This window comes from Guyanagaster necrorhizus (assembly GCF_019112545.1).
Source record: "Guyanagaster necrorhizus MCA 3950 unplaced genomic scaffold BT62scaffold_25, whole genome shotgun sequence".
In the NCBI taxonomy this organism is placed as follows: domain Eukaryota; kingdom Fungi; phylum Basidiomycota; class Agaricomycetes; order Agaricales; family Physalacriaceae; genus Guyanagaster; species Guyanagaster necrorhizus.
The window spans coordinates 197840-219180 of record NW_025064904.1 but is presented as its reverse complement, the minus strand read 5'-3'; the positions used below and the strand labels follow the sequence as shown (position 1 = coordinate 219180).

The 21341-nt window shown below is 47.9% G+C and overlaps 8 protein-coding genes across 8 annotated transcripts; 3 read left to right on the top strand and 5 right to left on the bottom strand.

Moving 5' to 3' along the window:
* Window positions 1-20: 20 nt before the first annotated feature.
* Window positions 21-3192, bottom strand: BT62DRAFT_972786 (POP1-domain-containing protein). Its single transcript, XM_043189086.1, has 12 exons — window positions 2999-3192; window positions 2901-2947; window positions 2801-2850; window positions 2629-2752; window positions 2496-2586; window positions 2364-2440; window positions 2138-2313; window positions 1602-2088; window positions 1467-1555; window positions 1250-1412; window positions 391-1197; window positions 21-342 (listed from the first exon to the last, which is right to left on the bottom strand). Exons 1-12 carry the CDS (start codon window positions 3156-3158, stop codon window positions 199-201), a joined length of 2415 nt encoding a protein of 804 aa, XP_043036529.1. The 5' UTR covers window positions 3159-3192; the 3' UTR covers window positions 21-198.
* Window positions 3033-4012, top strand: BT62DRAFT_935349 (uncharacterized protein). The gene is made up of 5 exons (XM_043186916.1): window positions 3033-3404; window positions 3460-3589; window positions 3645-3777; window positions 3834-3869; window positions 3924-4012. The coding sequence occupies exons 1-5, from the start codon at window positions 3346-3348 to the stop codon at window positions 3977-3979; spliced, it is 414 nt and encodes a 137-aa protein (XP_043036528.1). The 5' UTR covers window positions 3033-3345; the 3' UTR covers window positions 3980-4012.
* Window positions 4013-4372: 360 nt separating this feature from the next.
* On the top strand, window positions 4373-6451 carry BT62DRAFT_972783 (uncharacterized protein). The gene is made up of 12 exons (XM_043189085.1): window positions 4373-4388; window positions 4452-4520; window positions 4571-4738; window positions 4793-4933; window positions 4991-5121; window positions 5174-5371; window positions 5424-5683; window positions 5737-5813; window positions 5870-5918; window positions 5971-6032; window positions 6092-6148; window positions 6204-6451. The coding sequence occupies exons 4-12, from the start codon at window positions 4846-4848 to the stop codon at window positions 6353-6355; spliced, it is 1074 nt and encodes a 357-aa protein (XP_043036527.1). The 5' UTR covers window positions 4373-4388; window positions 4452-4520; window positions 4571-4738; window positions 4793-4845; the 3' UTR covers window positions 6356-6451.
* Window positions 6452-6696: 245 nt separating this feature from the next.
* Window positions 6697-9356, bottom strand: BT62DRAFT_935347 (uncharacterized protein). The gene is made up of 21 exons (XM_043186915.1): window positions 8994-9356; window positions 8882-8937; window positions 8807-8820; window positions 8726-8754; window positions 8665-8674; window positions 8554-8613; window positions 8492-8501; window positions 8418-8435; window positions 8337-8362; window positions 8260-8285; window positions 8173-8204; window positions 8090-8114; window positions 8023-8034; window positions 7952-7967; window positions 7849-7894; window positions 7702-7796; window positions 7552-7639; window positions 7440-7497; window positions 7358-7382; window positions 7072-7306; window positions 6697-7019 (listed from the first exon to the last, which is right to left on the bottom strand). Exons 1-21 carry the CDS (start codon window positions 9100-9102, stop codon window positions 6966-6968), a joined length of 1044 nt encoding a protein of 347 aa, XP_043036526.1. The 5' UTR covers window positions 9103-9356; the 3' UTR covers window positions 6697-6965.
* Window positions 9357-9580: 224 nt separating this feature from the next.
* BT62DRAFT_972779 (nucleic acid-binding protein) lies at window positions 9581-11275 on the bottom strand. Its single transcript, XM_043189084.1, has 8 exons — window positions 11038-11275; window positions 10893-10988; window positions 10419-10836; window positions 10230-10369; window positions 10123-10179; window positions 9966-10068; window positions 9856-9915; window positions 9581-9802 (listed from the first exon to the last, which is right to left on the bottom strand). The coding sequence occupies exons 1-8, from the start codon at window positions 11209-11211 to the stop codon at window positions 9678-9680; spliced, it is 1173 nt and encodes a 390-aa protein (XP_043036525.1). The 5' UTR covers window positions 11212-11275; the 3' UTR covers window positions 9581-9677.
* Window positions 11276-11336: 61 nt separating this feature from the next.
* BT62DRAFT_953909 (P-loop containing nucleoside triphosphate hydrolase protein) lies at window positions 11337-15867 on the bottom strand. The gene is made up of 13 exons (XM_043188283.1): window positions 15503-15867; window positions 15386-15448; window positions 15286-15335; window positions 14838-15237; window positions 14194-14785; window positions 13809-14143; window positions 13364-13754; window positions 13142-13309; window positions 12919-13091; window positions 12135-12863; window positions 11965-12078; window positions 11667-11907; window positions 11337-11615 (listed from the first exon to the last, which is right to left on the bottom strand). The coding sequence occupies exons 1-13, from the start codon at window positions 15683-15685 to the stop codon at window positions 11449-11451; spliced, it is 3606 nt and encodes a 1201-aa protein (XP_043036524.1). The 5' UTR covers window positions 15686-15867; the 3' UTR covers window positions 11337-11448.
* BT62DRAFT_345775 (uncharacterized protein) lies at window positions 15777-18692 on the bottom strand. The gene is made up of 2 exons (XM_043180583.1): window positions 16878-18692; window positions 15777-16827 (listed from the first exon to the last, which is right to left on the bottom strand). The coding sequence occupies exons 1-2, from the start codon at window positions 18625-18627 to the stop codon at window positions 15926-15928; spliced, it is 2652 nt and encodes an 883-aa protein (XP_043036523.1). The 5' UTR covers window positions 18628-18692; the 3' UTR covers window positions 15777-15925.
* A 59-nt stretch (window positions 18693-18751) lies between these two features.
* Window positions 18752-21330, top strand: BT62DRAFT_1078756 (uncharacterized protein). Its single transcript, XM_043179419.1, has 7 exons — window positions 18752-19588; window positions 19643-19702; window positions 19752-20031; window positions 20092-20409; window positions 20461-20644; window positions 20695-20846; window positions 20897-21330. Exons 1-7 carry the CDS (start codon window positions 18945-18947, stop codon window positions 21161-21163), a joined length of 1905 nt encoding a protein of 634 aa, XP_043036522.1. The 5' UTR covers window positions 18752-18944; the 3' UTR covers window positions 21164-21330.
* Window positions 21331-21341: the final 11 nt, after the last annotated feature.

The following is a 21341-nucleotide window of genomic DNA, read 5'->3' as shown; positions in this document are numbered from 1 at the left end:
CGTACGACGAGCGGGACACCCCAAAGGCAGTCCAAATTGAATTTGATTTACAACTATAGGTCTGTAATTTGTACGTAAGCTGCTCGACATGACTCTGAGGCCGGATTGCGAATTTTGACCGCGACAACGGACTCCGATTTGAAACATAGTCTGTGGAGAAAAGGCCAAATGTTTGAAAATTGAGGAACACAAAAAAACCTACCTTCGCGCTTGATCTCTTAACTCGAGAAATCTCATTAGCGGAATGGCACCTAGTGCAAACCCTTCTCCTCGCAAGAGCGAGAAATGACCGGTCGTCACGTACCCGATGATGGGTGAAGACTCGGGCTTGTATCCCAATTCCTAATAGTATTTCAGACAAGGGACAAAACAATGGTTCTGAGAGCCTACCTCGGAAGCACCATCATCTTCCACGAGATCTGTTACAGACTTACGAGTCGACTTCTCCCAGCTAATCAGTTCATCATCAGACATCGAATATATGATCGCCAGATCATCCGGTAAACCTCGCTTGTACATCCTGACTTTGACAGCAACCAAAGCTCCTTTCAGCAAGTCTTCAGACTTAATTGTGCTGCTGAGAGGTCTCAGACCACGTTTCAATCGAACCCGGTTCACCTCAGCTAGGAGACCAACATCGGGGCTGAAGAGATTTGAGAGATTATTAATGATAGCCGTAGGACCGCGTAAAAGCCAAGGGATGGCTTTGCCTGCCTCTTCCCTCTGCGTACTGACATAGCCATCACCCGCGCCCCCTTCCGATAACCCCAAAACAGCTTCCCAATTAGCACGCCAAGGATTTTTTGTTCCAAGTTTTTTGTAGTTCGGTCTCTTCGCGGGGGGCTTCCGCTCCCAGCTCTCTTTCGCCACGGACTCGCATTCTCGAGCATACTCTTCATATGCGGTTGTGAATGGATAATCTCGAGGAAAATAGGAGACTCCGGATTCGAATGCCTGCGATTGACGTTCGCGTTGTCCGCCGACACGAGTGCCCGTGTATGTGAGAGAAGAAAAGAATGCCATGGACCACCCCGCAGGAATTATCAAGGTCCAGCCATGAATGGCCTCGCCGTCTCCGGCGCGTCCCAGAACATGTTTTTCACCATTGGAGGTATTTTCCAGTGAGCGCTGGATAAGAATGACAGGAACACGGTCGTCTTGACGGAGAGCAGTAAGATGAGTTCCGGGGATAGCATTCTGTCAGAGAACAGATAAGAGCGTATGAGGCTGAATATATGCATGGAAGTACCTTCGAGCGCCTTTCATCGAGATCCTTCTTCTTGTATCTAGGTGTCTTCAAAGCCTTCCGAGTGGTTTCGTCCCAGACGTCACTTTGCGCCAATGCGGATGAGGGCATGGTGAGAATATTCAAAGCAGTGGATATGTTAAGCTTGGAGTTTTTTGGAGGAAATCTAGGACAAAATCAGTAACAGGACATCAAGGATACAATTAGAAGTCACACGAACTTGAGCCTCGGGTCATTTGCAGTAAATCCAACTATCATTCCGCGAGGCAAACTACCGGTAGTTTGGATATCACCCAAGGAGGACCAGAACTGCTCAAATTATCAACACAGTAGCAGCGAGTGTGAATAATTATACCTCTTTGAAACTGGTTCGATCGTCCGAGGCAATAGGTTGTAAAGCACCTTTAAGAACTTGACTAGATTTTGGCCCCATGATTTCAAAAATGTTGACCTTTCCTCTCAAGTCAGCAATCTCAACATCCACGACCTGATCCGACGTCGATTCTTTGTTGATTCGATCCAACACCGATGAAGTAGCTGTTTGAAGAGCATTAAAAACCTCACCATGGGTTGCTGGATGAGAACGAATCCAGACCACACGAATCGTATCTTCGTTCGGAATGTCTGTTTCTTCGGTGGCCTTTTCTTTCCCTTTCCCTTTCCCTTTCCGTTTTCGTTTTGCCTGAAGGAGCTCTGCACTGGTTTCTGCCGATTCTTGAGCCGCACCAGACTTATCCCTAGTGAATGGTCTCCACATAACGGTGATGGGAGCGATGAGACCATGGGGATACAGAGTTGGTAGATACATGTGCGTGGACAAGGTGCGCGCACCAAGAACGTACCTAATAGACATAAACGAGTATCTACTTGTAATAGAAGATATGAGCGTACCGCCTATTACTCGGGCTCAATTCTTGAGGGTCGCAACAATTGTCCATTATTCTTGTGAGAACATTTTGGGGACCTTGCAGTTCGATCAAGGACTGGTATGAGGCATCATGAAGAATGGACCCGCGAATCGCGGCACGGTGAGATGGACGAAAGGCCTTTTCCGAGGGATGAATAGCCTATTAAAGGAGTCAAACCCTTATGCAAATGATACGATGGAAAATCGTACCAGTCGGTAGCCCCACATGTTTCCCATTTTCATTCTTTTAGCGTGCCAAAGGTGAGTCTCTAGCCATGTTTTGTCCTCTAGACGAGAAACGTCAGACTTGCATTGGGCATGGAGAGCACCATAAGAGCTTACTCTGACGCTTCAAAAAAGACTCAGTTTTAGAAACCCGTTTATCCTTTCCACGCTTTGGCTTTTGGCGATTGATGACCTTTTTGATATCCATCTGCGAACATGATTAGTATGTGGTCGAAATTGGAATATGTACGCGACGCGCCTCTGCCTTTGCCTTTTCGCGTAAACGAAGTGGCACTCGGCGAACATCATGACTCGCAGCTCTACGACGCAAGTGTCGGGGCAAGGCTTGCCACGCCCTTTGAGTTGAGCTCGAGCTGATCGATCTGTTAGCTTCGATAAAGTCAAAGCCGAATAGCTATTACCTTGCCGTCTTCATAGCATTCTGCATGGCATTGATCTCAAACGAACGAGCCTAGTTCACTATCAACAAGTGAGATCCCGTCGATGAACAAAAGCCCGAACCTCTGTGAACGCCTCGACATCGATAACGCCTGGAAGACGAGCCATACCTGCTAGAATATCAATAAAAGAATCCAACTAATGGCTTTGGGGGTGCGTACTATCCATTCTGGAGGATCCTGCTTCTACATTCGATTGAACTGCAATTGTACGCGCATCAGCCATCTTCAGCTTTTTTCTTTCACGTCCAGAAATGCTTTCGCCGGCATTTGCACGTTTCTGGGCCATATTGTTTGGATTACGACTGCTTGAGGAGAGCATAACCACTGAAAGCGCTCAGCTCATCATCGGGACTTTCCCGGTCACATGCCCGACACGTTCCGAACCTCAAGGCCTCAACATCGACGTCGAACCTATCATGGCCTCTCTTCTGCTCCGACCTGCATCAATATCAAGGACCAATGCTTTGGTCTGTCGTTCTCGCTTGCTCTCGACGACGAGAGTAGTCATGAATGAGACACCTGTCGGCATTCCTCAAAAGAAACCTGTAGGAGGATTCCGCGGCGGGTGCGTTCACATTTTATTATCCTTACACCTTTATAGTTTCCTGATGTGCTCGTAGAATTGTCGGCTTTCTCTTTGGTTTCTCTTTGGCTTCTTCGTTCGCGGCGTATCACCTACTAGAGGAGTTCAAGCAAGCATCGGCAGCTCTTCAAGTTAGCGTGGAGCAGCTGCAGTTAAGCACCGAAGCCGTGTGTTTCTTTCTTCCTGCAATGTCCGGCGAGGCCGATGAAACAACCATCACAGGTCACCGCACAGGTCAGGCGAATTGAGGCTGTTGAGAAGGACTTGAAAGCACTGTCGGATGCCTCTGCGTCCAAGGAGGACATCTCAAGGGTTCGCGCCGAGTTGAAAAAGCTTTACGGCGGTCTTCATGTTGGTACGCAACCATCAGTGGTTCCTGTACCAACTCCATGGATTCATCTTGTCCGACAGAATTTTTGGACTTGCGTACACACGTGTGGGGTATTCGTGAGTTTTTCTGTCTCTCTCGCCAATGTCTGACTGACTGTCTTCCAAACACAGAACAAGACTTACACTCGTTATCAAAGAAAGAGTCGACTTCTGTTCGTACAGTGTAGTAAAGAACCTATAGAATTTTTGGCATTCTCTTCTGGCTTACAACTCTCACGCTTCCGCCATATCTGATCTTAGGCCTTGATGTGTGTCGCACTGATTATTCAACAATTTGTATCATCCCACTTCCAGTTTGTGACGGTGAGGTAAGCTTCCTACGGTTGTCTTGGCGCGTAACATTAGGGCAGGCAGATTTTATCCTCGGGATCTGTAGGACATTGCGGGTTGTCCTTCGAGACAACAATATGAGCTAGTTTACTGGTTCTCTGGAGCTGGCACAATTCTTTTTGCTAAGTACGCTCACACGCATGAGGCTGCAGGATGACCACGTTCAAGTTGATCGGTGATGAGGATCAAAATCATGATCAGGATCTCGCCGAAATCTCCAAGTTGCTTGACGCAATCAGCATGAAAGTACAAAGAAGCAGCCTGGCTCTTCGTTGTTCGAATGCCTTGCATGAACTAATTGGTTTTTAGGTGTGACTAGGAGTGGCAAGCACCAGAATCCGTCCTAGATGCCAACAACAAACTTCCGAGATCATGATTGTATTTCGCCGCTCGCGGGGGTAATTCTTGGGTCTTATACGCTCTCATAGCAACGGACAATATTCCCTGCATCATGGAACAAACGATACCCCCTGTGAAGTCTCCCACTTATAAGGCTGGGTCTGACCTCTTTTCGTCTTAACTTCTTCCACTTTTTATTTTGCCAGTCAAGACAGGTTCTTGCTAGATTCAAGCGTTTTCTTCCTTTTCATTCATTTGTAGGATTTCCCTTTTTCACTCGAATCTTCCCACTCATCTCGTGCGCGTCCTAGTCGCGGGCGTTCCCATTCGTTTAATCCTGCAGTCGTATTTTTTTTTTTGCAACATGATCTCTTCAAAGACCCTCTTCGCGCTTGGTTCGCTTTCAGTGTCTGCCTTGGCTCTACCCATCTATCGTCGAGAGGTGCCTCAGGGTAAAAGCATGTTCAGCCTAATACTAAATTGCTTTCTTATACTTGTTCTGTTCGTAGAGCATTCTCATGAACAGTTCTTAACTACTGTCGGGGCAAGCCTGGCGCTTAACAATCCTGACAACATTACAGACCCTGTATTTGGTCTCTTGGGTAATGCTGCTGCTATTGCCGGTGCGGGGAACATCGCCGTAAGCATTGCATACTAATTATCCAAACCTGAAGCTTATCACCATCGTTTAGGATGCAACATGTCTCCAACAGGCCACAGCGGACCAGGCCTTCACGAATGCGAAGGCCGCGGGAGATGTCGACGGCATGGTTGCTGCCTTGATCTACCGAGCTCTGGAGAGGAATTCAGGGTCCGTTGGTGCAACTACCGATGCCTGCACCAGTATCCAAGCTGTGAACCCCGAGATCGCTGCCATTCAACAGCACCAGGTTTGTTTCTCTTTGGATATACGCTCGACGATGATGTTTAAAAGAGGCGTAGGACCCCGCTTCAGACAATGCTGCAGCCGTAAACAAGGCCATTGTGTTGGAACTCGCACAACAGATCGCTGCTGTCGGTGGCAACGCACAAGATGCCCTTAAATCTGGCACTTTCGCGCCTGGTAAGATCGGAGACCCGACTGCTGCTGGCAACACCTGCGATGACGCCAACGACCCTGTCGGCTGTATCTTCACCCAGAATCTGTTGGTAGAAGACGCTACTGCCGATGAAATCGACGCTGCGGCAACGGGAGGCACGAGGTGCGTTCGGCCCCTGGCATCATTGCACTGATATGCTAAAGATTCTATAATAGTGATACAACTGACGACTCAAGCAACGCTTCCGGTGCCGCCTCTGCTGATTCTGCCACGTCCACAGCAGATGCCACATGTGCGTCTGGTATTTTTGGCCTTCTGAACTTCTCTTAGTTCTCGTGTTCGTTTCAGCCGCCACTGCTACCGTCGCAGCTCGCTCTGACTCTACTGCTACTGCTTCGTACGTTGGTGCCTTGTTCTGAATTGTATTTTGGTTTATCCCTGTTTTCCAGTGCCGCTGCAGGTTCCGCCGCTGATACGACCGGTACAAACCTGCAGACTTTTACCGGAGCTCGTGAGTTGCCTTTTCTATGAGATGTGCAAATTGCATGAACTCAGATCGATTATCTATAGTTGGGGGCATAGCAGCACCTGCTGTGACAGCGGGCGGCCGAGGATTTGTGGTTGAAGGTAAGACGTTGGTGACTTATCTCATCAGATGGGATACTAAAATCTGCTGCTTCAGGCTCTGATGATTTCCTCAACGTTGGTGCTGCTCTCACCAGGTCATGTTCCATCCAGCATAATGCATGTGCCGATGCCGCAAATAGTGGAAGTGCCGATATCACTGTGGGTGATTGTGATGAGCAGTCTACCGAGTGTGAGGCGGCGGCCTGAGCTCTAGCGTAGACGCTGAGGCTACTTCACAGCATCTGTCTCTTCCAGTTAGTGCTCGCATTCTAGCATAATACCCCGGCAATAAATTAGTGGTGGATTTCTCCTTATGTCTTGTCACAGTGTAAGCCCGAAGTCTTTTGTACCACAACCACCTGCTACTCGCCGCCTTCAATGTTACCCGGTTTCTAATGGCGATGGGATGGCTAGCTTGAAAAAACATCACCATTCTTGCCTTGAATTGGGTATTTTCACTCAGGCCTTCGCCCAATACAAGGAGACTGATTCAATGGCCATGGAAACGAACTCTCGAGCACGGGAAAATGGCAGCTGAGTATAGATGTATTCAATAAAAAACAACCCTCTGTTAGAAGGCCCAGGATGTAAGAATCAGACACGAATGCGCCCTGAAAGCTCAATGATTAAGATTTATTCCTGCCGTCTCATTTGTATGCAACAATCATACATCATGAACCCGACATGAACCAGCCTTTTGCATAATGAGAGGTTTGAGGTTAAAGGAACAAAAAATGCTGCCCTAATAAAACACACATGAAGATAGAACACTACTTAATAATAACCGCTGGCACTGCTGGGGTTATACACTCTTTATTCAAGAGGCCTTCACGGCGAACTCGTTCTTGTGAATCTGGAAATCAAATTCGGTCTACCAGAGAAAATCTCAGTCCGTCATGTGGAGGGGAACATAGAGAACCCACAATTTCATCGTCGTAGGTGGAATCGCCGCTAGCTTTGGCCTTCCTTTCATCAACAGCGTGCTCTACAGTACGAGCCACTTCGATATTGATGGGTGTACGGGTGTCGGGGATATTATAATGAACATCCGCTTTACCCTTTCTCTTTGTAGTGATCACATGGGAATTGCTAGGCGATGATGTGCTACTATCCTCGTGGTCAAGACCATGACCATGGTAGGACTGTCGTGAGTTCAACCTAGGTATACCGTATAAATTTTGCTTGATTGTTTGCTTCCAATGTACTTACATAAACAGTAAACAGTTGATGAACACTAGTGTCGATTTCATTAGAAAGTGTCTTCTACTTGAAGAATGCAGATAGAACACACGTTTTGTGGTCAATAAATGGAACGGAATCCAGATAAAGTAAGTGGGCGACGCGACAAACTAGAGAGACAAGTATCAGAAATTGAGAGAGAACTTCCTAGAAAGAGAGTATACCGCGATGAGATACGATAGCTGCATTGCTGCTGCCACAAGTCCATGAGAAAAGCAGAGGGCCTTGACTTGATTGAACCATCCTTGAATGCTAGTGTTGCGTCAGTGATACCGTCTGATTGAAGGTCCATGAGAATGCTAGTTGATACATACGGCGTGTTGTCAGCCCACTGGCAGAAGAACGTGAGGGCCCCCACGGTATAGACGGCAGCACCGAATACTATTGTTTGGGCCGCGGCGACAACTGGCTAAACCAATGTTCGACATCATGTGAGACAAGCAGAACAGTCGAACGCCTACTTTGACCGAGGGTGCATAAAGATGTTCGAATTCGGGATTCACGAACCTGATTTGTCTGGTCAGTATCGAAGAACTCTACTGCACGTTTAGGGTATACACTCACATCAAAGCTGACACGGCTATTCAAAATCGGTGTTATCGTTGACGACGGCGGGTCAAAGAAAGCCCACATACCGATTTCAAGACCTGGAAATTTGATGTTATATTTGACAGCTCGGCGCAGCGCTCGAGAGGCACTCACCAAACCCGACGGTGGCCAAAAGACACTGGTTTCAGATTCATATGAGCTCGTTGGCGATAATCTGAGCCAGATATCGAACTTACAATTGGAAAAACAGAGAATACACTTCCGCCCACTGAAAAAAAGCCGGAGTGAGGTGGCCGTCAGGACGACAACATAGCAGTACCTACATTTCCATACCCGGGTCGAATAGAACCTTTGACATACGATGAATAAGCGGATGGGCCATCGATGAAAGGAAGCTTACAGCTGGACCATGAATATCGAAAGGGCCTAGACTTGCTGTCAGTCGCGACGATACTACGCGGAACGGAACTGAAGGACTCACGGAAAAAAGTGTTTCAACCTAGGGGTGACATCGATGCTTAATAAGACGACGCAGCAATATGAGAAGGAACGTACACAGAAGGTTCTACAACAAGTAAATTAATGGGAAAAGGCAATGAAGGTGCGAGGAAAGTTACCTGGTCGCGTCTGTCATCTGGGTACCATAAGGGAACGTCGTGACAAGATAATAATAAACCCTATTTTGTTTAGGACGCAAAGTAGGGTAACAGGGAAGCGTTTTGACTTACGACTGCGACACTGTACCAAACACATAAGTTACGCGCTTAGAACGAAGAAGCTGAGACTTACTCAGGCCAGATGAAATGGTGTCCAATGTCCTGGATACGACGGATGAGGCATGAGAGATGTTCCTGAATTGGAGGTACCAACCATAGCATAGCAACCTTGTATTTCAAGATGTACATGTAAGTGACAACATTGCAGCGGACAGGAAAAAGAACTTACAGCTGCCTTCAATCCGAAACTATCTTTGTCGTATCTATTGAAATAGAGGTATGTCTCTACAAAGGAGGCTCAAATTCAGGCTTGTAATTAATGGCCTTTAGAAAATACGCACGAAAGAAAGTAAAACCGTAGCCTATCATCGAAATCACAAAACCGATGAAGAGGACGCCAAAAGTTTTCTCGACAACCGCGAGTGAGCTAGCATCTGAAGTCGAGGACATGGTGGGCAGACAAGAAGGAAAAACGGGAGTCAGGGCATGCTACCGAGTACTTGAGCGCGTCGACATCAGCTTCCGACGACAATTTCCAAAAAGAAATCGGAAAGAGCCGGTGCCTTACGTTGAGACAACCACTGCTGGGAAGAAATTATGCGATAAGTATACAGCCACTGCTTAGAGAACGTTGCGGACAGAGTAGTGTCCGACATTAGGTCCAGGGTCGTATACAGATCGCGGTCCTAGTGCGAAGAAACATGGTAAAGAAAGGGCTGAACTTGCACAGCCACGTGTTCCTGGACAGAGTCGAGATTATCGACTTTGAATTTTCTTTATTAAAATTTGCGTTCTCTAACGACCGAGAACGTATCGGATGTGACTCCCATGATTTCCGTCAAGATTAGCCTGATTCAAAAATTAGGTAGATGGAGGTACTGGCTCCCCATTGGTCAAGTTGGCACAAAATTTCTTCGATCCCACCATACCCCTCTGACCGCACTACTCAAGTGCGGCGCAAAAAAAATCGTGCAATTAGATGATTGACATTACTAACTTATCCTACGACGCCGAGGGTATCGATACTACGACAATGATGCGCCCACAAAGGTTGGGGCGATACACACTCCTTCTTTAGTTCTAATTCGGTGTACTTTCTTCGTGTCAGGGTTCACCCACGCCGCCTCTCTGGTCTCCAACGTGATTAAACCTTCAGACAACTTGAGCCATCACGTAATACAGATATGCCAAACGACCACTCACCAGGCTGAATGGTCTCAAAAATCTTCTTCTTTGGATTCAATTGAGAAAGAGCCGTCGCGTCTATTTTGTTCGGTTATTCACTGTAAATGAGGTCAAATAGCACAACCTACTCTCAAACTCTTCGCCTTCGAAATACACTCGATCACCAGGCTTCGAGTTGGCAGGAGGTTGAATCAACTCAATGCCGCCGTCTTTACCGTCTTTGTGGGTTGCCTAGCAAGAAAGCTACCATTATTGAGGTGGTAGCATCAGATACGCTGAACTCACGGCAAGAACCATCGCAAAACTCTTGACCCCACGCATGTTGGCCGGCTTCAGGTTACACTGGTAAAGGAATAAACACGAATTTCGGTATAAGGGATGAATCCACGCACAACAGCGATGAGGTATTTGTCTCGCATCTCTTCGATAGGAATATAATGCACAAGACCGGAAACGACAGTCCGAGGACCCGTTTCTTCCCCGATGTCAATTTGTTCGATATACAAACCATCGGCGTCGGGATGTTTCTTAACTACACAGACATAAGTAAAAAGAGGTTAGTCGAGGAAACAGACACGCACCGTCAATAATGTGTCCAACGCGAAGATCAATCATAGAGGGAACGGGCTCTCCTTCATCTGCGGCAGAGGCATTTTCAGCACCCTTTTTCTTTCCAGAATCCTGGGTAGCAGCATCTTTCTTCTTCTCCTTCTTCTCTTTTTTCTGCTGAGGTTTGCCTTCAGCTGCAGGTGAAGGCCCTTTAGACGGCTTTTCCGCTGGTGGTGCAGATTCCTTGGTTGGTGGACTGGGTGTTTTCTGTTTTTTTTTGGGTGGTTCAGCAGTCCGGTCAATTTTAGGAGCATGAGCAAAGTCAAATGTAACGAGGGGGAAGGTAGAGAGTGGATCTGCAGCTTTTCGGACGGGAGAACTCGACTGGATATGGTCGAAGTAGCGGGTCAAAGCTGGATGTGAATAGTATTGCGTTGGTTGCAATTTTGACTGATAACTTGGATTATTAGGCATGAAAATGTAGTTGAGATTGAAATGGTACTGACAAAGGTAGGGTGTAGGGCCCCGTATAGTGCAACGTCGGCAGCGGTCAAGTAATTGTTCACAATGTATGTGCGAGGGACCAGTTGGGTATCGAGAGTCTGTAGAATATGAGAAGCATTTACAACAACCGATGGAATGTTTTCTTACCTTGAAATTGTCTTCCTTCACCAAATCACCTTGTCCGACTTTTTCAATCCATCCGGCGACTTCAATCTTATCAGCATCTGTTTGTCCTAGGAGAGAGATGCTGTTGTCCGAGGCAGAGAGGACCAGGTCCTTTACAGAGCCACTGAGCTTTGATACAGAGTCCACAAAAGACATGGTAGATGGTCGTGCAGATGATAATCGCGGTATGAATCGATGAAGACGAGTCAGAAGAAACTCCATCTATCATCGGCACGTGCCATCCCACAAAAAAACGCGAACAAGGTCGGTCGCGACACTAGCCTTTTGTCTGCACCGATTTTTCGTGTAAATTCTCAAAACAAAAACTAATGTAACAAATACAGGCGTGCTAAGAATGACTGGGCTCTGTCCTAGTTCCCATGATATGATGTGCTATGATAGTACTAAGTCGGCTTTGATGGCAGGGAGTTCCCAAGCCTCTGGTCCAAATCGCGGGATGACCATCATATTTCCAACGTTATTCTTCACCGGCTTGGAGAAAGTACAAAGAGATCCCTTCCCCAGTGATGCTAGCCAGACCGGATTGACAATAGTAACTCCTGAAGCGAGTTGAGCATACGTCAGAGAAAGCTGCTATGGTTTCCGCACACCTTTAATCCAAATACGAGAGGTGCGAACAACTTCGTTGAAGACGACATACTCCGGTGGGGATTTGGAAGCTAGCACAGATGAAGGATGTATGAAAACATCTTCTGATATTCCGATCACTTTGTAGGGCACGCCCTTAGAAGACGCGTACTGTGTTCCAGAGGACACCTTTTCGACCCGGTCCTTCCTTACTGCAACTTGATCAATAAATCCAGCAGCAAGTAATTGCCGGAGCACTTTGATCTTAATGAATAAACATCAATATCGCATAATAAAGTAAAAGAGAACGATGCGACGTACCTGAAGATTGTTGGGGGGACGTAGATTAGGCTCAAAACCAGCCTTTACACCGGGAAAGTTGGTTTGAACGATGTTACCGATTTGAGCCCTAAGCTTGTGTATTTCTTCCATAGCCTTCGGTACATTTTGTCAATCCACGGTAAGAGTACAACTTCGAAGGCCTTGCTCACCTTCGGTCGAACGAAATGCTCGCCGCAGAACTTCAAGCCACCGCCTGCGTATTCATAGGCGCCAACGACAGAAAGCACACGGAACATGTCGCTTGTTCCCGTCCCTAGAGAGGAGTGCGTCTGCTGGGACTGAAAGAAGGCTTTTCGACGCAGGCGGAGAGCCTCTTTGACTTTCACGCTTTCGCTCTTCAGATGACCAAGATCGTTATTATCGTCTCCGTCAATACCACCATCTTCCTTCATCGCAAGGCCCTCGTTGCGGAGGAACGGATCACCAACAGAAAGAGCAGAAACGATAGCAATGACGTAGGGCATACATTGCTGTTGTTGACCACCTACCAACATCCTCGCGAACCTCGGAGACAGAGGAAATAGCGACATGGTGCGACCCAAGTTGGTGACCTCTCCATTCTTCAGAGCGGCGAGGTGAGTGAGAATCTTCTCGGCCTTTTGAAGTGTTTGTCGTTCGGGTGGTGTCGGAAAGGGAAAATTGATCACTGCGTCGATATGCATCGTTTTCATTTGTAGTACTACACCTTCGATAGGCATTTGAAGTATCTCGGGCTGAGAGAAGGGGTCGAAATAGTGCTCGAAAAGGGCCGACGAGTGTAGTCGATAACAGTGTCCCGGACCTGTGCGTCCAGCTCGTCCTGAGCGCTGAGCTGCAGAAGCCTTCGATATCCAACTAATCTGAAAAGACTGTATGCCACTGGCGACATCATATCGACGCTACACAGGAAGTCAAACCTTTATCTCGGTTGTGAGTCCCAAATTGCCAACCTACTTGCTTTGCACGTCCACAATCTACGACATATCGAATTCCAGGAATGGTTAACGACGTTTCTGCCACGTTGGTTGAAACGACAACAAGACGAGTCCCAGGTGGCGGCGGTTCAAAGACTTTCATCTGCTTATCGCTGGCTAAAAGTGAATAGAGAGGAACCACATGCATCGGCACTGTAACATAGTGTCAAACGGAGCCTGAAGAGAAAACAGCACATACTTACTATCATTGTCATTAAACTCGACCCCCAGTTCCTCTCCCAACTCATCTTCCTCGTCAGTATCCAATGCATCCGGATCCTCTTCCATATCCGCAGTATCAACATCAATGGCAAGATCTTCGTCATTCTTAGAGGGATTGCCCAGATCCAAATCTTCAGCTTCAACGTCAGCTAGAAAAGAATTTCGTCAGAAGAAAGTTATCAAGAGGGAGACGTGCCTCATACCTAGAGCTGGCCCAACTGTGCGAATATCCTGACTGTCCTCTAGATCCATGGGGTTTTGCAACTTGGCCTGCAGTGCATCTCGCCTCCTGCGCTTCTCTTGAAGTACTCTTTGCCCAAATCGATTCTCCAACTTGCGGCACACCCCTTGTATCTCATTTTGGCCCGTTAAAAAGATTAGAATACCACCAGGAGGCAGACGAGTATGAATTTTTGTGGTCTTTTTAATAGCCTCCGTCACATAATCGGCCACAGTTCGACGGTTGAAATGAATAGTCACAGGATGTTGGCGAGCCGCCACATTTATCACAGGTGGAGGTTTTGGAAACAAGGTCTTGTTTTCTGCGAAGTCACTTACACGGAGTGTAGCAGACATAATTATCAGTCTCAACGGCTGTACAAAGGAAATTCAGCAAAGAGGTACGTAATTACGGCTGACAACAACCACCTTGGCACCTTCTTTACCCTCCTTCCATAGCTGCTCTCGCAGTTTGAGAACACGACTTAATACGCCGATAAGGATGTCAGTATTCATGCTCCGTTCGTGTGCCTCATCGATAATGATGACAGAATATTTGTTGAGTAAAAAGTCAGTTGCCAGCTCTCGTAGTAGGACACCATCCGTCATGAATTTGATGGAAGTGGAAGGAGAAACCGTTGCGTCGTACCGAATTTGGTACGAGACTCGAGATGACGTTAAAGATAATTCATGTGCAACTCGTGAGGCCATCGACATAGCAGCCACTCGCCGCGGTTGTGTAATCCCAATCATCCCCGGATTTTCTGAATGATCGGTCAAGATTTATACGGGCAAGCTATCGTGAAGGACATACCACTATCAGGCGTACCAAAACCGGCTTCATAGAGAAACTGTGGAACTTGAGTCGTCTTACCACTGCCAGTTTCACCACATATGATAACCACGGGGTTCAACAAAATCGCCTCCATGATTGGTTGCTCTTCAGAGACAATGGGAAGGAGAAGTCTAGCTTCTTCAACGTCTGTAGGACGCGTTATAGATATAGGTGTGGGTTTCGTTATAGTGGCGGAACTTTCACTTGGAGTTTTTAGTTTCTGTGCGAAAGAAGTATCGGGAAGTGAAAGGTCTTCGCCCAAGGGTCCACGCATCCCCGTCGGCCCAGAATCTTTGTATAGTTTTCGTTTCTTGTTTGGTGGTGGCCCAGGTTCCATGGGTGCTAGCGATGTGTTCTGCTCGGCAGTACTATATCCCTTGGCGGTGCCGAGTTGTTTCATAGCCCAATCTTTGAAACCAAGGCTTCGCTTGGGCGGGGACGGTGCCATGTTCTTTTCCGATGTATCCTCCTCTTCCGAGGTATCATTTTCAGAGTCGGAGCTGTCAAATGACGTGTCAGAATCGTCTTCTTTCGCAAATGCTTTCGATTTCTCCCAACTACGGGAAGTCGACTGGTCACAAGCACTGGGTCAGTCCATGACGAAGCGAGACAGATATTTTTACCTTTGTTTTATGTCGCTTTGGACGAATTCTAGGAGCAATAACACTGCCATCCGGATTCCGCTGTAGGGCGCTACCAACTGCTGTAGACGTAGATGCGACGGGCTGAACAGAAGCTTCGGTGTGAACGACGTCCATTATCTTGACTTCAGCAACCTCTTCATCTTCCGAAGGGCCATCACGCCCAGAGTAAAGTTCGGTGTCATCGTCTTCGTCTTCGTCCGCATTTCTTACCATGTATTCGTCGTTTCGTTTACGTTTCCCGGCTCGACCGTCAAGTGCCTTGCGGACCTCGATATCCTCTAGCTTGTCTAAGCGTTCGCGATGGGTCGACGCCTTTCCAGTTCCAAGTGTAGAAGAAGATTGCAGGTGTAGTGTGCTCGTGATCTGAGCCTGACTCTGGCTAAAAAAACATGAAGCACAATGCGACTGAGACGAAGCCTTCACGCACGATAGTTTTTCCAAAATCTGAACCCGCTCTTCCTTCTTTAATTTCTTGTCCTGTGGTTGCCGTAATTAAGAGAGAAAAAGTCCAAGCAACTCAAACGAACAATGTATTTTTCCAGACGCTTCTTTTTCTTGCTATTCCATTTGCTGTCGCCTTCAGCAATGAGCTATTTGAGAAATGAGAACGTTGAAAGAATTTGAATAATCGAGTATTGCCTGACCTCCTGCTTCAATTTCTCCCGTCGTGTGAGCTCCCTCTCTTCGTTGGTCTTGGGCACGTGAATTAAGGCATTGGCATCGCCAGTTTCAGCCTCGTCCCGATGCTTTCGTTTCCCCTTCTTCCTTGACCCAGCAGTAGATTGTCTTGATTTTGCGTTATGCCGCTCTCGCGGAGCAGGTCCCATGCCTGGGAGGTGGTGATTGCTGATCACTACCTAATCGAAGCCGAGAGAGAACGTAGTCTGATACAAAAAAATTAACCCTAACCTTAGCCGCAGCTGTCGATCCGGATTCCGGCAAATTCCTGATTTGTCAAACTTCAGAAACTCGGTACCAGCTAGAAAAAAAGATGTCCGCGCTGAAATACTTAGACCCACTGATAAGCTACTAAAGTACAAAATACAATCAGATATAACAATAATAAATTAACGAATCCTCTTGGACTTTGACCTAGAGTCTATGGGCCTTGCGGAAAGACTTCTTCCCCTCCTGAAAGGTTCGGAGGGGATTGTGGAAGGCCTTTGCGGTGCGGGCGTCTGCGCTCTCCCTACTGAACGCCCCCTTTTAATCGGCTCTTCTATGGGCTCCGGTTCAGACTCTGAATCATCAATCACCTCCTCGAATTGAAGGATCTCTTTCCCTTTCCCCTTGTCCTGCCTGACAGAGTGACACTCGTCTTTCCGCTTGCGCACACTCGGTGATGATGACACTTGTCTAGAATCCAACTCTACTATGTCCGCCTCCTCCTCGATCCGAAACGATACGCGCCTTCCTCTTGACCGACTTCTTGCCACCAAGGAGCCCGCCCGGTTGGAAGCCTGTACTCTCTCGGGGGCCGGTGACGATTGCACATCAGGCGATGGTGGCGGTAGAGTGCCACTTGATAGATTGGGGTCATACTCGTAAGGGTAAGGATGCATGCGTTGAGTGGGCGTATTGTACATGGAACTGGACGCAGAGCTGGAAAAGCCGTGATGACGTCTGGGTGTATATGGTGGAGGTACTGGCGGCGGCGGGTGATGCTCAACCCCTGGCCAAGAGCCGGCCAAAGCAGAGAGTTGATGCATCGCATGAGAAATGATGTACTGCGCTCGAGGGTCATACAAAGGCACGTAATGTCCATGTTCCCTTGGCGGGTAGGCGGGAGAGTATGGATAATAATGTTCAGACGGAGGCAGAGGGTTAAAATAACTCTGCGACCGTCGAGGTGTGGCATCTGGTAAATCCCGATTGAATGAATATATCTCGTTTTCTGATTCAGGTGACTTGCGCTTCGTCTTGGACCGTTGCTTCGGTGTAATGTTTTGCTTAGGAGGCCTCTCGATTTCTACGGGAATAGATAAGGAACGATAAGAAGGCTAAAGTATACGAACCCACCTTCCACAGACGATTCACGATCACTGACCGGAGTAGGAGTAGCAGGTCTAGAATATCGCGAGGAAATGTCAGGCTTCGAAGGACCAGGATCAACGTGTACATCTGAAACCCGTTTGCGCTTTCGTGTTCCACCTTCGTCTACTGATACTAAGTCTTCGGTCCTCTTCCAGGGAGCTTGACTTCGCCTTCGGCTTGTGGGAAAAGTGACTGCCTTACCCTTGCTCTTCAACGGAGAGCTTGGAAGAGATGTATCACTCTCTACATCAGAATCATCGCTATCGTAACTGAGGTCCAAATTATGAACCTTGCTTCGTTGAGGCGCCTTCTTTTCCTCGACGTTCTCTGGAGTTGACACTGATTTCCCCTTTCCTTGGGGTATTTGTTTCTCCCTTTCTGTCCTTTTCTCTCTCTCTACTTGAACTTCCCTCGCCCGAGATTGTGACCGTGACCGCTTGACAATGACAACCTCTGCTTTAAGAGGTCTCTTCGGCACTGCAGGTTGCAGTTGGTGAATTTCTGCGACCCCCGCCTGTAACTTTGCCTTCTTCGATGCCTTTATCGCGGAAGGGCGCTTGCTTCCTCCACTCATCTTAGATAAGTCTAAACGAGGAGGTGGCGTCTCGGAGTCTTGGACGCGGAAAGGGGTCCAGGATTTGAGTGATCTAGGTACGGGTCCACTCGAACGCGTTCTTGGACGCGAAACGGGCCGTTTGGGCTCAGGAAGCGCCGGTGTAAATGAATGGGACGGAGATGGGATTTTAACGTCCTCGACCTCAGCAGGTGGAACAGACGAAGACGATCGAGGAGGTGTTTGAAGCTGAGGAGGAGGAGGCAGTTTTTTGGTTGGTTTTGCAGGAGACATAGATTTGCGCAAAGCCTTATAGGGTTTACTTGGAGAAGGTGGGGCAGTAGGGGTAGAAGATGGAAGTACAGGGACGACATCGGGCTCGACATCCTTGATTTCTGTCATTTCTACTTGCAAAACGACATCTTCGCCCCATGGACAGAAATCATCGTCAGAGTCCGAGGCGTGATCTTGATTCGGTATATGTGGCACGCTCTCCAGAACCCGTATTTCGCCTTCCGTCTCATCATCACCGTCCGTACGGTGGTCTGCTTCGTCAGTCGTATGCACATCCTCTTCCTCGCTGCCGCATGTCTCCTTCCGACGCCTCTCTGCCTCTGAAAATTCCCTTAAAAGCTCTGCATCATCAGGATCATCAGGATCGATAGCTTGGGAAGGTACCACAGATCGCCCCAGAAGTGAAAGATCAGCCTCTTCAACAGAATCACCAAGACAATCCAGCTCGTCTGTGCTCTCTTCCTCAAGGACGTCCTCTTCCTCTCCAGCCATCCTATCATCGTTTTCCCCATCTTCATCGGCGAATCGTCCAACTTCCCACCGTTCCATGGATCTTAGGACCCCTCTATCTTTGATCACATCGCCTGTGACGAGGTCCACAATGTCGTCTTCGTCGATTCTCCGAGAGTAGCGTTCTGCAAGCCGATCCCATGCGTCCAGCAGGCGCTTCTCAGACTCGGCCTTTGCCTGGTCAAAACCGATAGGCTGGTCTTGCACTGAAGACGAAGTAGCCCGTCCCGGTGTAGACAGACGGCGGCGCTTTTGCAGTGGCACCGAACCTGGAGTTCGCCATTGTGCAGAAAAGAACGAAGGGGACTGTGGGGGAGACAGCGACGGCGTAATGGGCCCAGTCATTGTCAAAAGTGTCTTTGACGGTTGGCGATACATATGCGCGCCGGTGGGACGAAATTCAAAAACGCGCCGGTCCGCGCGCTACACAACCCATCACACGCGATTTATAATATTTGCGTCTGCTTGCCTCCGCGCTCTATCAACGCTGCTGAGTCAGCCGCGTAATTGTCGACTATTGTAACCATTGTCAAAAGGAACTGACGCGTCGGGGACCATGCGAAGCCATTATTCGGACCTCAGTACGTATTGTTCTCCTACTTATTCCCTCCGGATTTCCCTCTCTTCTTTCTTTTTTACTACCATCATCTCCTCCTCGACATTCGGCTGCGCCAGTCACCCACATTCTTTCAAAGATGCTGTTCTTCACATTCGTTCTCCGGCTTCTGATCTTCATCACGTTCGCTAATGCCCTTGCCATTCCTTTCAGACGGGCGCACTTCCACCAAGGCAGAAACAGAAAACTTCGAATTCGACAATCCCCTTCTTCCACTATTTCCTTGTCGGTAGCTAGCTCTATCTTGACGCCCGCCTCGTCTGTATCCGTCGCTGCGTCTGCATCGTCATGTATAATAAGACCATCTTCATCCTCAGCGGCTTCATCGACGCTTTCCGTTTCGACAGCTTCTGATAGTACAGACAGCGCAGCACTCAGTTCTTCGACTGCACCTCTAACTGCCTCGTCGACGGTTCTCGTTTCAACAGCATCTAATACCGTTACGACTATTTCTTCGTCGGCGATGGAAGTAGCTTCGTCAACCACTCCGGTTTCAGATGTCAATACTGCAACACTCACTTCCTCGTCTTCAACTGCAACTGCCTCTTCATCTGACAACTCCACAAGAAAATTTGTCGTAGCGCATCATATGGTTGGCAACACGTACCCATACACGTCCGATGATTGGGCAGTAGACATATCTCTCGCTTCTGCATCTGGAATTGATGGCTTTGCCCTGAACGTTGGCATCGACGATTTTCAAAAAGATCAAGTTGCTGCTGCGTACGTGTGTTTCACTGAAGTCGCCGTCTTCTCCAATCTAATTCCACCAATTAGATACGAAGCTGCGCAGCAGTCAGGTTTGGATTTCAAGCTGTTCCTTTCTCTTGACATGACGTATGTACATAATAATTGTCCTCGATGCGTTTCCTCACCCTTTCCGTAGGTCCTTGGCGTGTGCAACGGCCGATAATGCCCAGTCGATACGATCATGGGTTCAGACGTATCTTACGCATAGTAATCAGCTCATGTATGATTCCCGTGCATTAGTCTCCACATTCTCCGGAGAAACTTGCACGTTCGGCCAGAGCAGCGTTGCAGAGGGTTGGAAGTCTCAGTTTGTTCAACATTCCGACCTTCAAGGCCAGATCTTTTTTGTTCCGTCCTTCTTCGTGGACCCATCGACCTTCTCGGATTACAAAGATGTCATGGACGGAGATTATAATGTCAGTTAACCTCCAAATTTTCATATACCCGCTACCCATTACTCACCTGTACTCTTATAGTGGAATTCTGGCTGGCCTGTTGATTTGACGACGTCTGTTGCTGATGCGATCTTGGCGAATACAAGTTCTACTGCCAGCGAGAGTACAGGCAACGCCTCCCTGATTGTAGCTACTGTGGTTTCGGCGACATCCACCATCGAATCGGTGTTCAGTCAGTTCATTGGCTCGACGGAAACAGATCAACAACATCTTGAAGGATTGGCAGCCCTTTCAGAGGGACTATCCTCTCGAGATGAGTCCAGTTCAGAGCTTGCATACATAGCTGCTGTCTCTCCTTGGTTCTTCACACACTATGGTCCCGATAGTTACAACAAAAATGTCAGTGCTGTAAATGTTTGTGTCCGTTCAATTTCCTTACTTTTTATCTAGTTCGTCTACCTATCTGATGATCACCTATACTCCCGGCGCTGGGAGTCCTTGATCGAATCTAGGGATTCTATCAGCATCGCAGAGATAAACACTTGGAACGATTACGGCGAATCTCATTACATTGGGCCCATTAAGGGTGCTCAACCTAACAGTGAAGCGTGGACGGACGGTATGAACCACACAGGTATGTTTGAGTGTAACCCGTTACAACTTGCAATATTGAATACCTTACAGCATGGTTGGGGTTGACTGCATATTATGCCTCCGCCTTCAAGACTGGAACTTACCCGACGATCGAGAAGGACCAGATCTACATGTGGTCGCGACCTCATCCAGCTGCTGCAGAGGCACCTGATTCTGTACCCCAGCCCACCAATTACCAACTGGTGCGCATCTTGCGCATTTCTATCTCCTCAGGTACTCATGTTATCTTTAGTTCCAAGATTATGTGTGGGCTGTCGTCCTCACCACTGCTCCGTCATCTGTGACGCTGAGCACTTCAGATTCTTCGTCACAAACATTTGATGTTCCTGCCGGTCTAAGCAAGCTCTCTGTTCCTATCAGCGCCGGTGATACCATGAAAGGGTCAATTGTCAGAGACAACCAGACTGTGGTTGAGCTGAGCGCCGACAGCTTTACCTTCCAAGGCAGCCCACAGACATATAACTTTAACGCTTTTGTTGCCAGCGCAAGCGCTGAGTAGAAAAATTCTCAGTATATAAGTTTCCCGAAACGTCGGGAACGTTGGAAATCTTGATACTGAACGTCGTTTCTTGGTCATAGAACATGTATTAGTAGCTTTCGGTCTGCCAATCAATGTATATGTACTAGTATGGTGATCGGGGCTTGTCTGCGAAGGTCGGACTGCTGTATTTCGAATT

Bases quoted from the DNA above. Each gene is read 5' to 3' on its own strand.
- BT62DRAFT_935347 (XM_043186915.1), bottom strand. From the start codon at position 9,102: ATGTCCTCGACTTCAGATGCTAGCTCACTCGCGGTTGTCGAGAAAACT. The intron at 8,938-8,993 runs GTGCGTATTTTC...CCTCCTTTGTAG, and splicing joins CTACGGTTTTACTTTCTTTC to AGACATACCTCTATTTCAAT. The intron at 7,640-7,701 runs GTATGTATCAAC...ACGCAACACTAG, and splicing joins CAGTGGGCTGACAACACGCC to CATTCAAGGATGGTTCAATC.
- BT62DRAFT_935349 (XM_043186916.1), top strand. From the start codon at position 3,346: ATGAATGAGACACCTGTCGGCATTCCTCAAAAGAAACCTGTAGGAGGA. The intron at 3,405-3,459 runs GTGCGTTCACAT...ATGTGCTCGTAG, and splicing joins GTAGGAGGATTCCGCGGCGG to AATTGTCGGCTTTCTCTTTG. The intron at 3,870-3,923 runs GTGAGTTTTTCT...TTCCAAACACAG, and splicing joins TACACACGTGTGGGGTATTC to AACAAGACTTACACTCGTTA.
- BT62DRAFT_972783 (XM_043189085.1), top strand. From the start codon at position 4,846: ATGATCTCTTCAAAGACCCTCTTCGCGCTTGGTTCGCTTTCAGTGTCT. The intron at 5,919-5,970 runs GTACGTTGGTGC...CCTGTTTTCCAG, and splicing joins GACTCTACTGCTACTGCTTC to TGCCGCTGCAGGTTCCGCCG. The intron at 6,149-6,203 runs GTAAGACGTTGG...CTGCTGCTTCAG, and splicing joins CCGAGGATTTGTGGTTGAAG to GCTCTGATGATTTCCTCAAC.
- BT62DRAFT_972779 (XM_043189084.1), bottom strand. From the start codon at position 11,211: ATGTCTTTTGTGGACTCTGTATCAAAGCTCAGTGGCTCTGTAAAGGAC. The intron at 10,837-10,892 runs GTCAGTACCATT...CCAAGTTATCAG, and splicing joins GGGCCCTACACCCTACCTTT to TCAAAATTGCAACCAACGCA. The intron at 10,370-10,418 runs GTGCGTGTCTGT...ATGTCTGTGTAG, and splicing joins CGTTGGACACATTATTGACG to TTAAGAAACATCCCGACGCC.
- BT62DRAFT_345775 (XM_043180583.1), bottom strand. From the start codon at position 18,627: ATGTATCGCCAACCGTCAAAGACACTTTTGACAATGACTGGGCCCATT. The intron at 16,828-16,877 runs GTGGGTTCGTAT...CTATTCCCGTAG, and splicing joins TCGTGAATCGTCTGTGGAAG to AAATCGAGAGGCCTCCTAAG.
- BT62DRAFT_972786 (XM_043189086.1), bottom strand. From the start codon at position 3,158: ATGCTCTCCTCAAGCAGTCGTAATCCAAACAATATGGCCCAGAAACGT. The intron at 2,851-2,900 runs GTTCGGGCTTTT...ATAGTGAACTAG, and splicing joins ATGTCGAGGCGTTCACAGAG to GCTCGTTCGTTTGAGATCAA. The intron at 2,089-2,137 runs GTACGCTCATAT...TATGTCTATTAG, and splicing joins TTGAGCCCGAGTAATAGGCG to GTACGTTCTTGGTGCGCGCA.
- BT62DRAFT_953909 (XM_043188283.1), bottom strand. From the start codon at position 15,685: ATGGGACCTGCTCCGCGAGAGCGGCATAACGCAAAATCAAGACAATCT. The intron at 15,449-15,502 runs GTCAGGCAATAC...TTTCTCAAATAG, and splicing joins GGGAGAAATTGAAGCAGGAG to CTCATTGCTGAAGGCGACAG. The intron at 11,908-11,964 runs GTACGTCGCATC...TTATTCATTAAG, and splicing joins GTCCCCCCAACAATCTTCAG to ATCAAAGTGCTCCGGCAATT.
- BT62DRAFT_1078756 (XM_043179419.1), top strand. From the start codon at position 18,945: ATGCTGTTCTTCACATTCGTTCTCCGGCTTCTGATCTTCATCACGTTC. The intron at 20,410-20,460 runs GTCAGTGCTGTA...CTTTTTATCTAG, and splicing joins CCGATAGTTACAACAAAAAT to TTCGTCTACCTATCTGATGA. The intron at 20,847-20,896 runs GTGCGCATCTTG...TGTTATCTTTAG, and splicing joins AGCCCACCAATTACCAACTG to TTCCAAGATTATGTGTGGGC.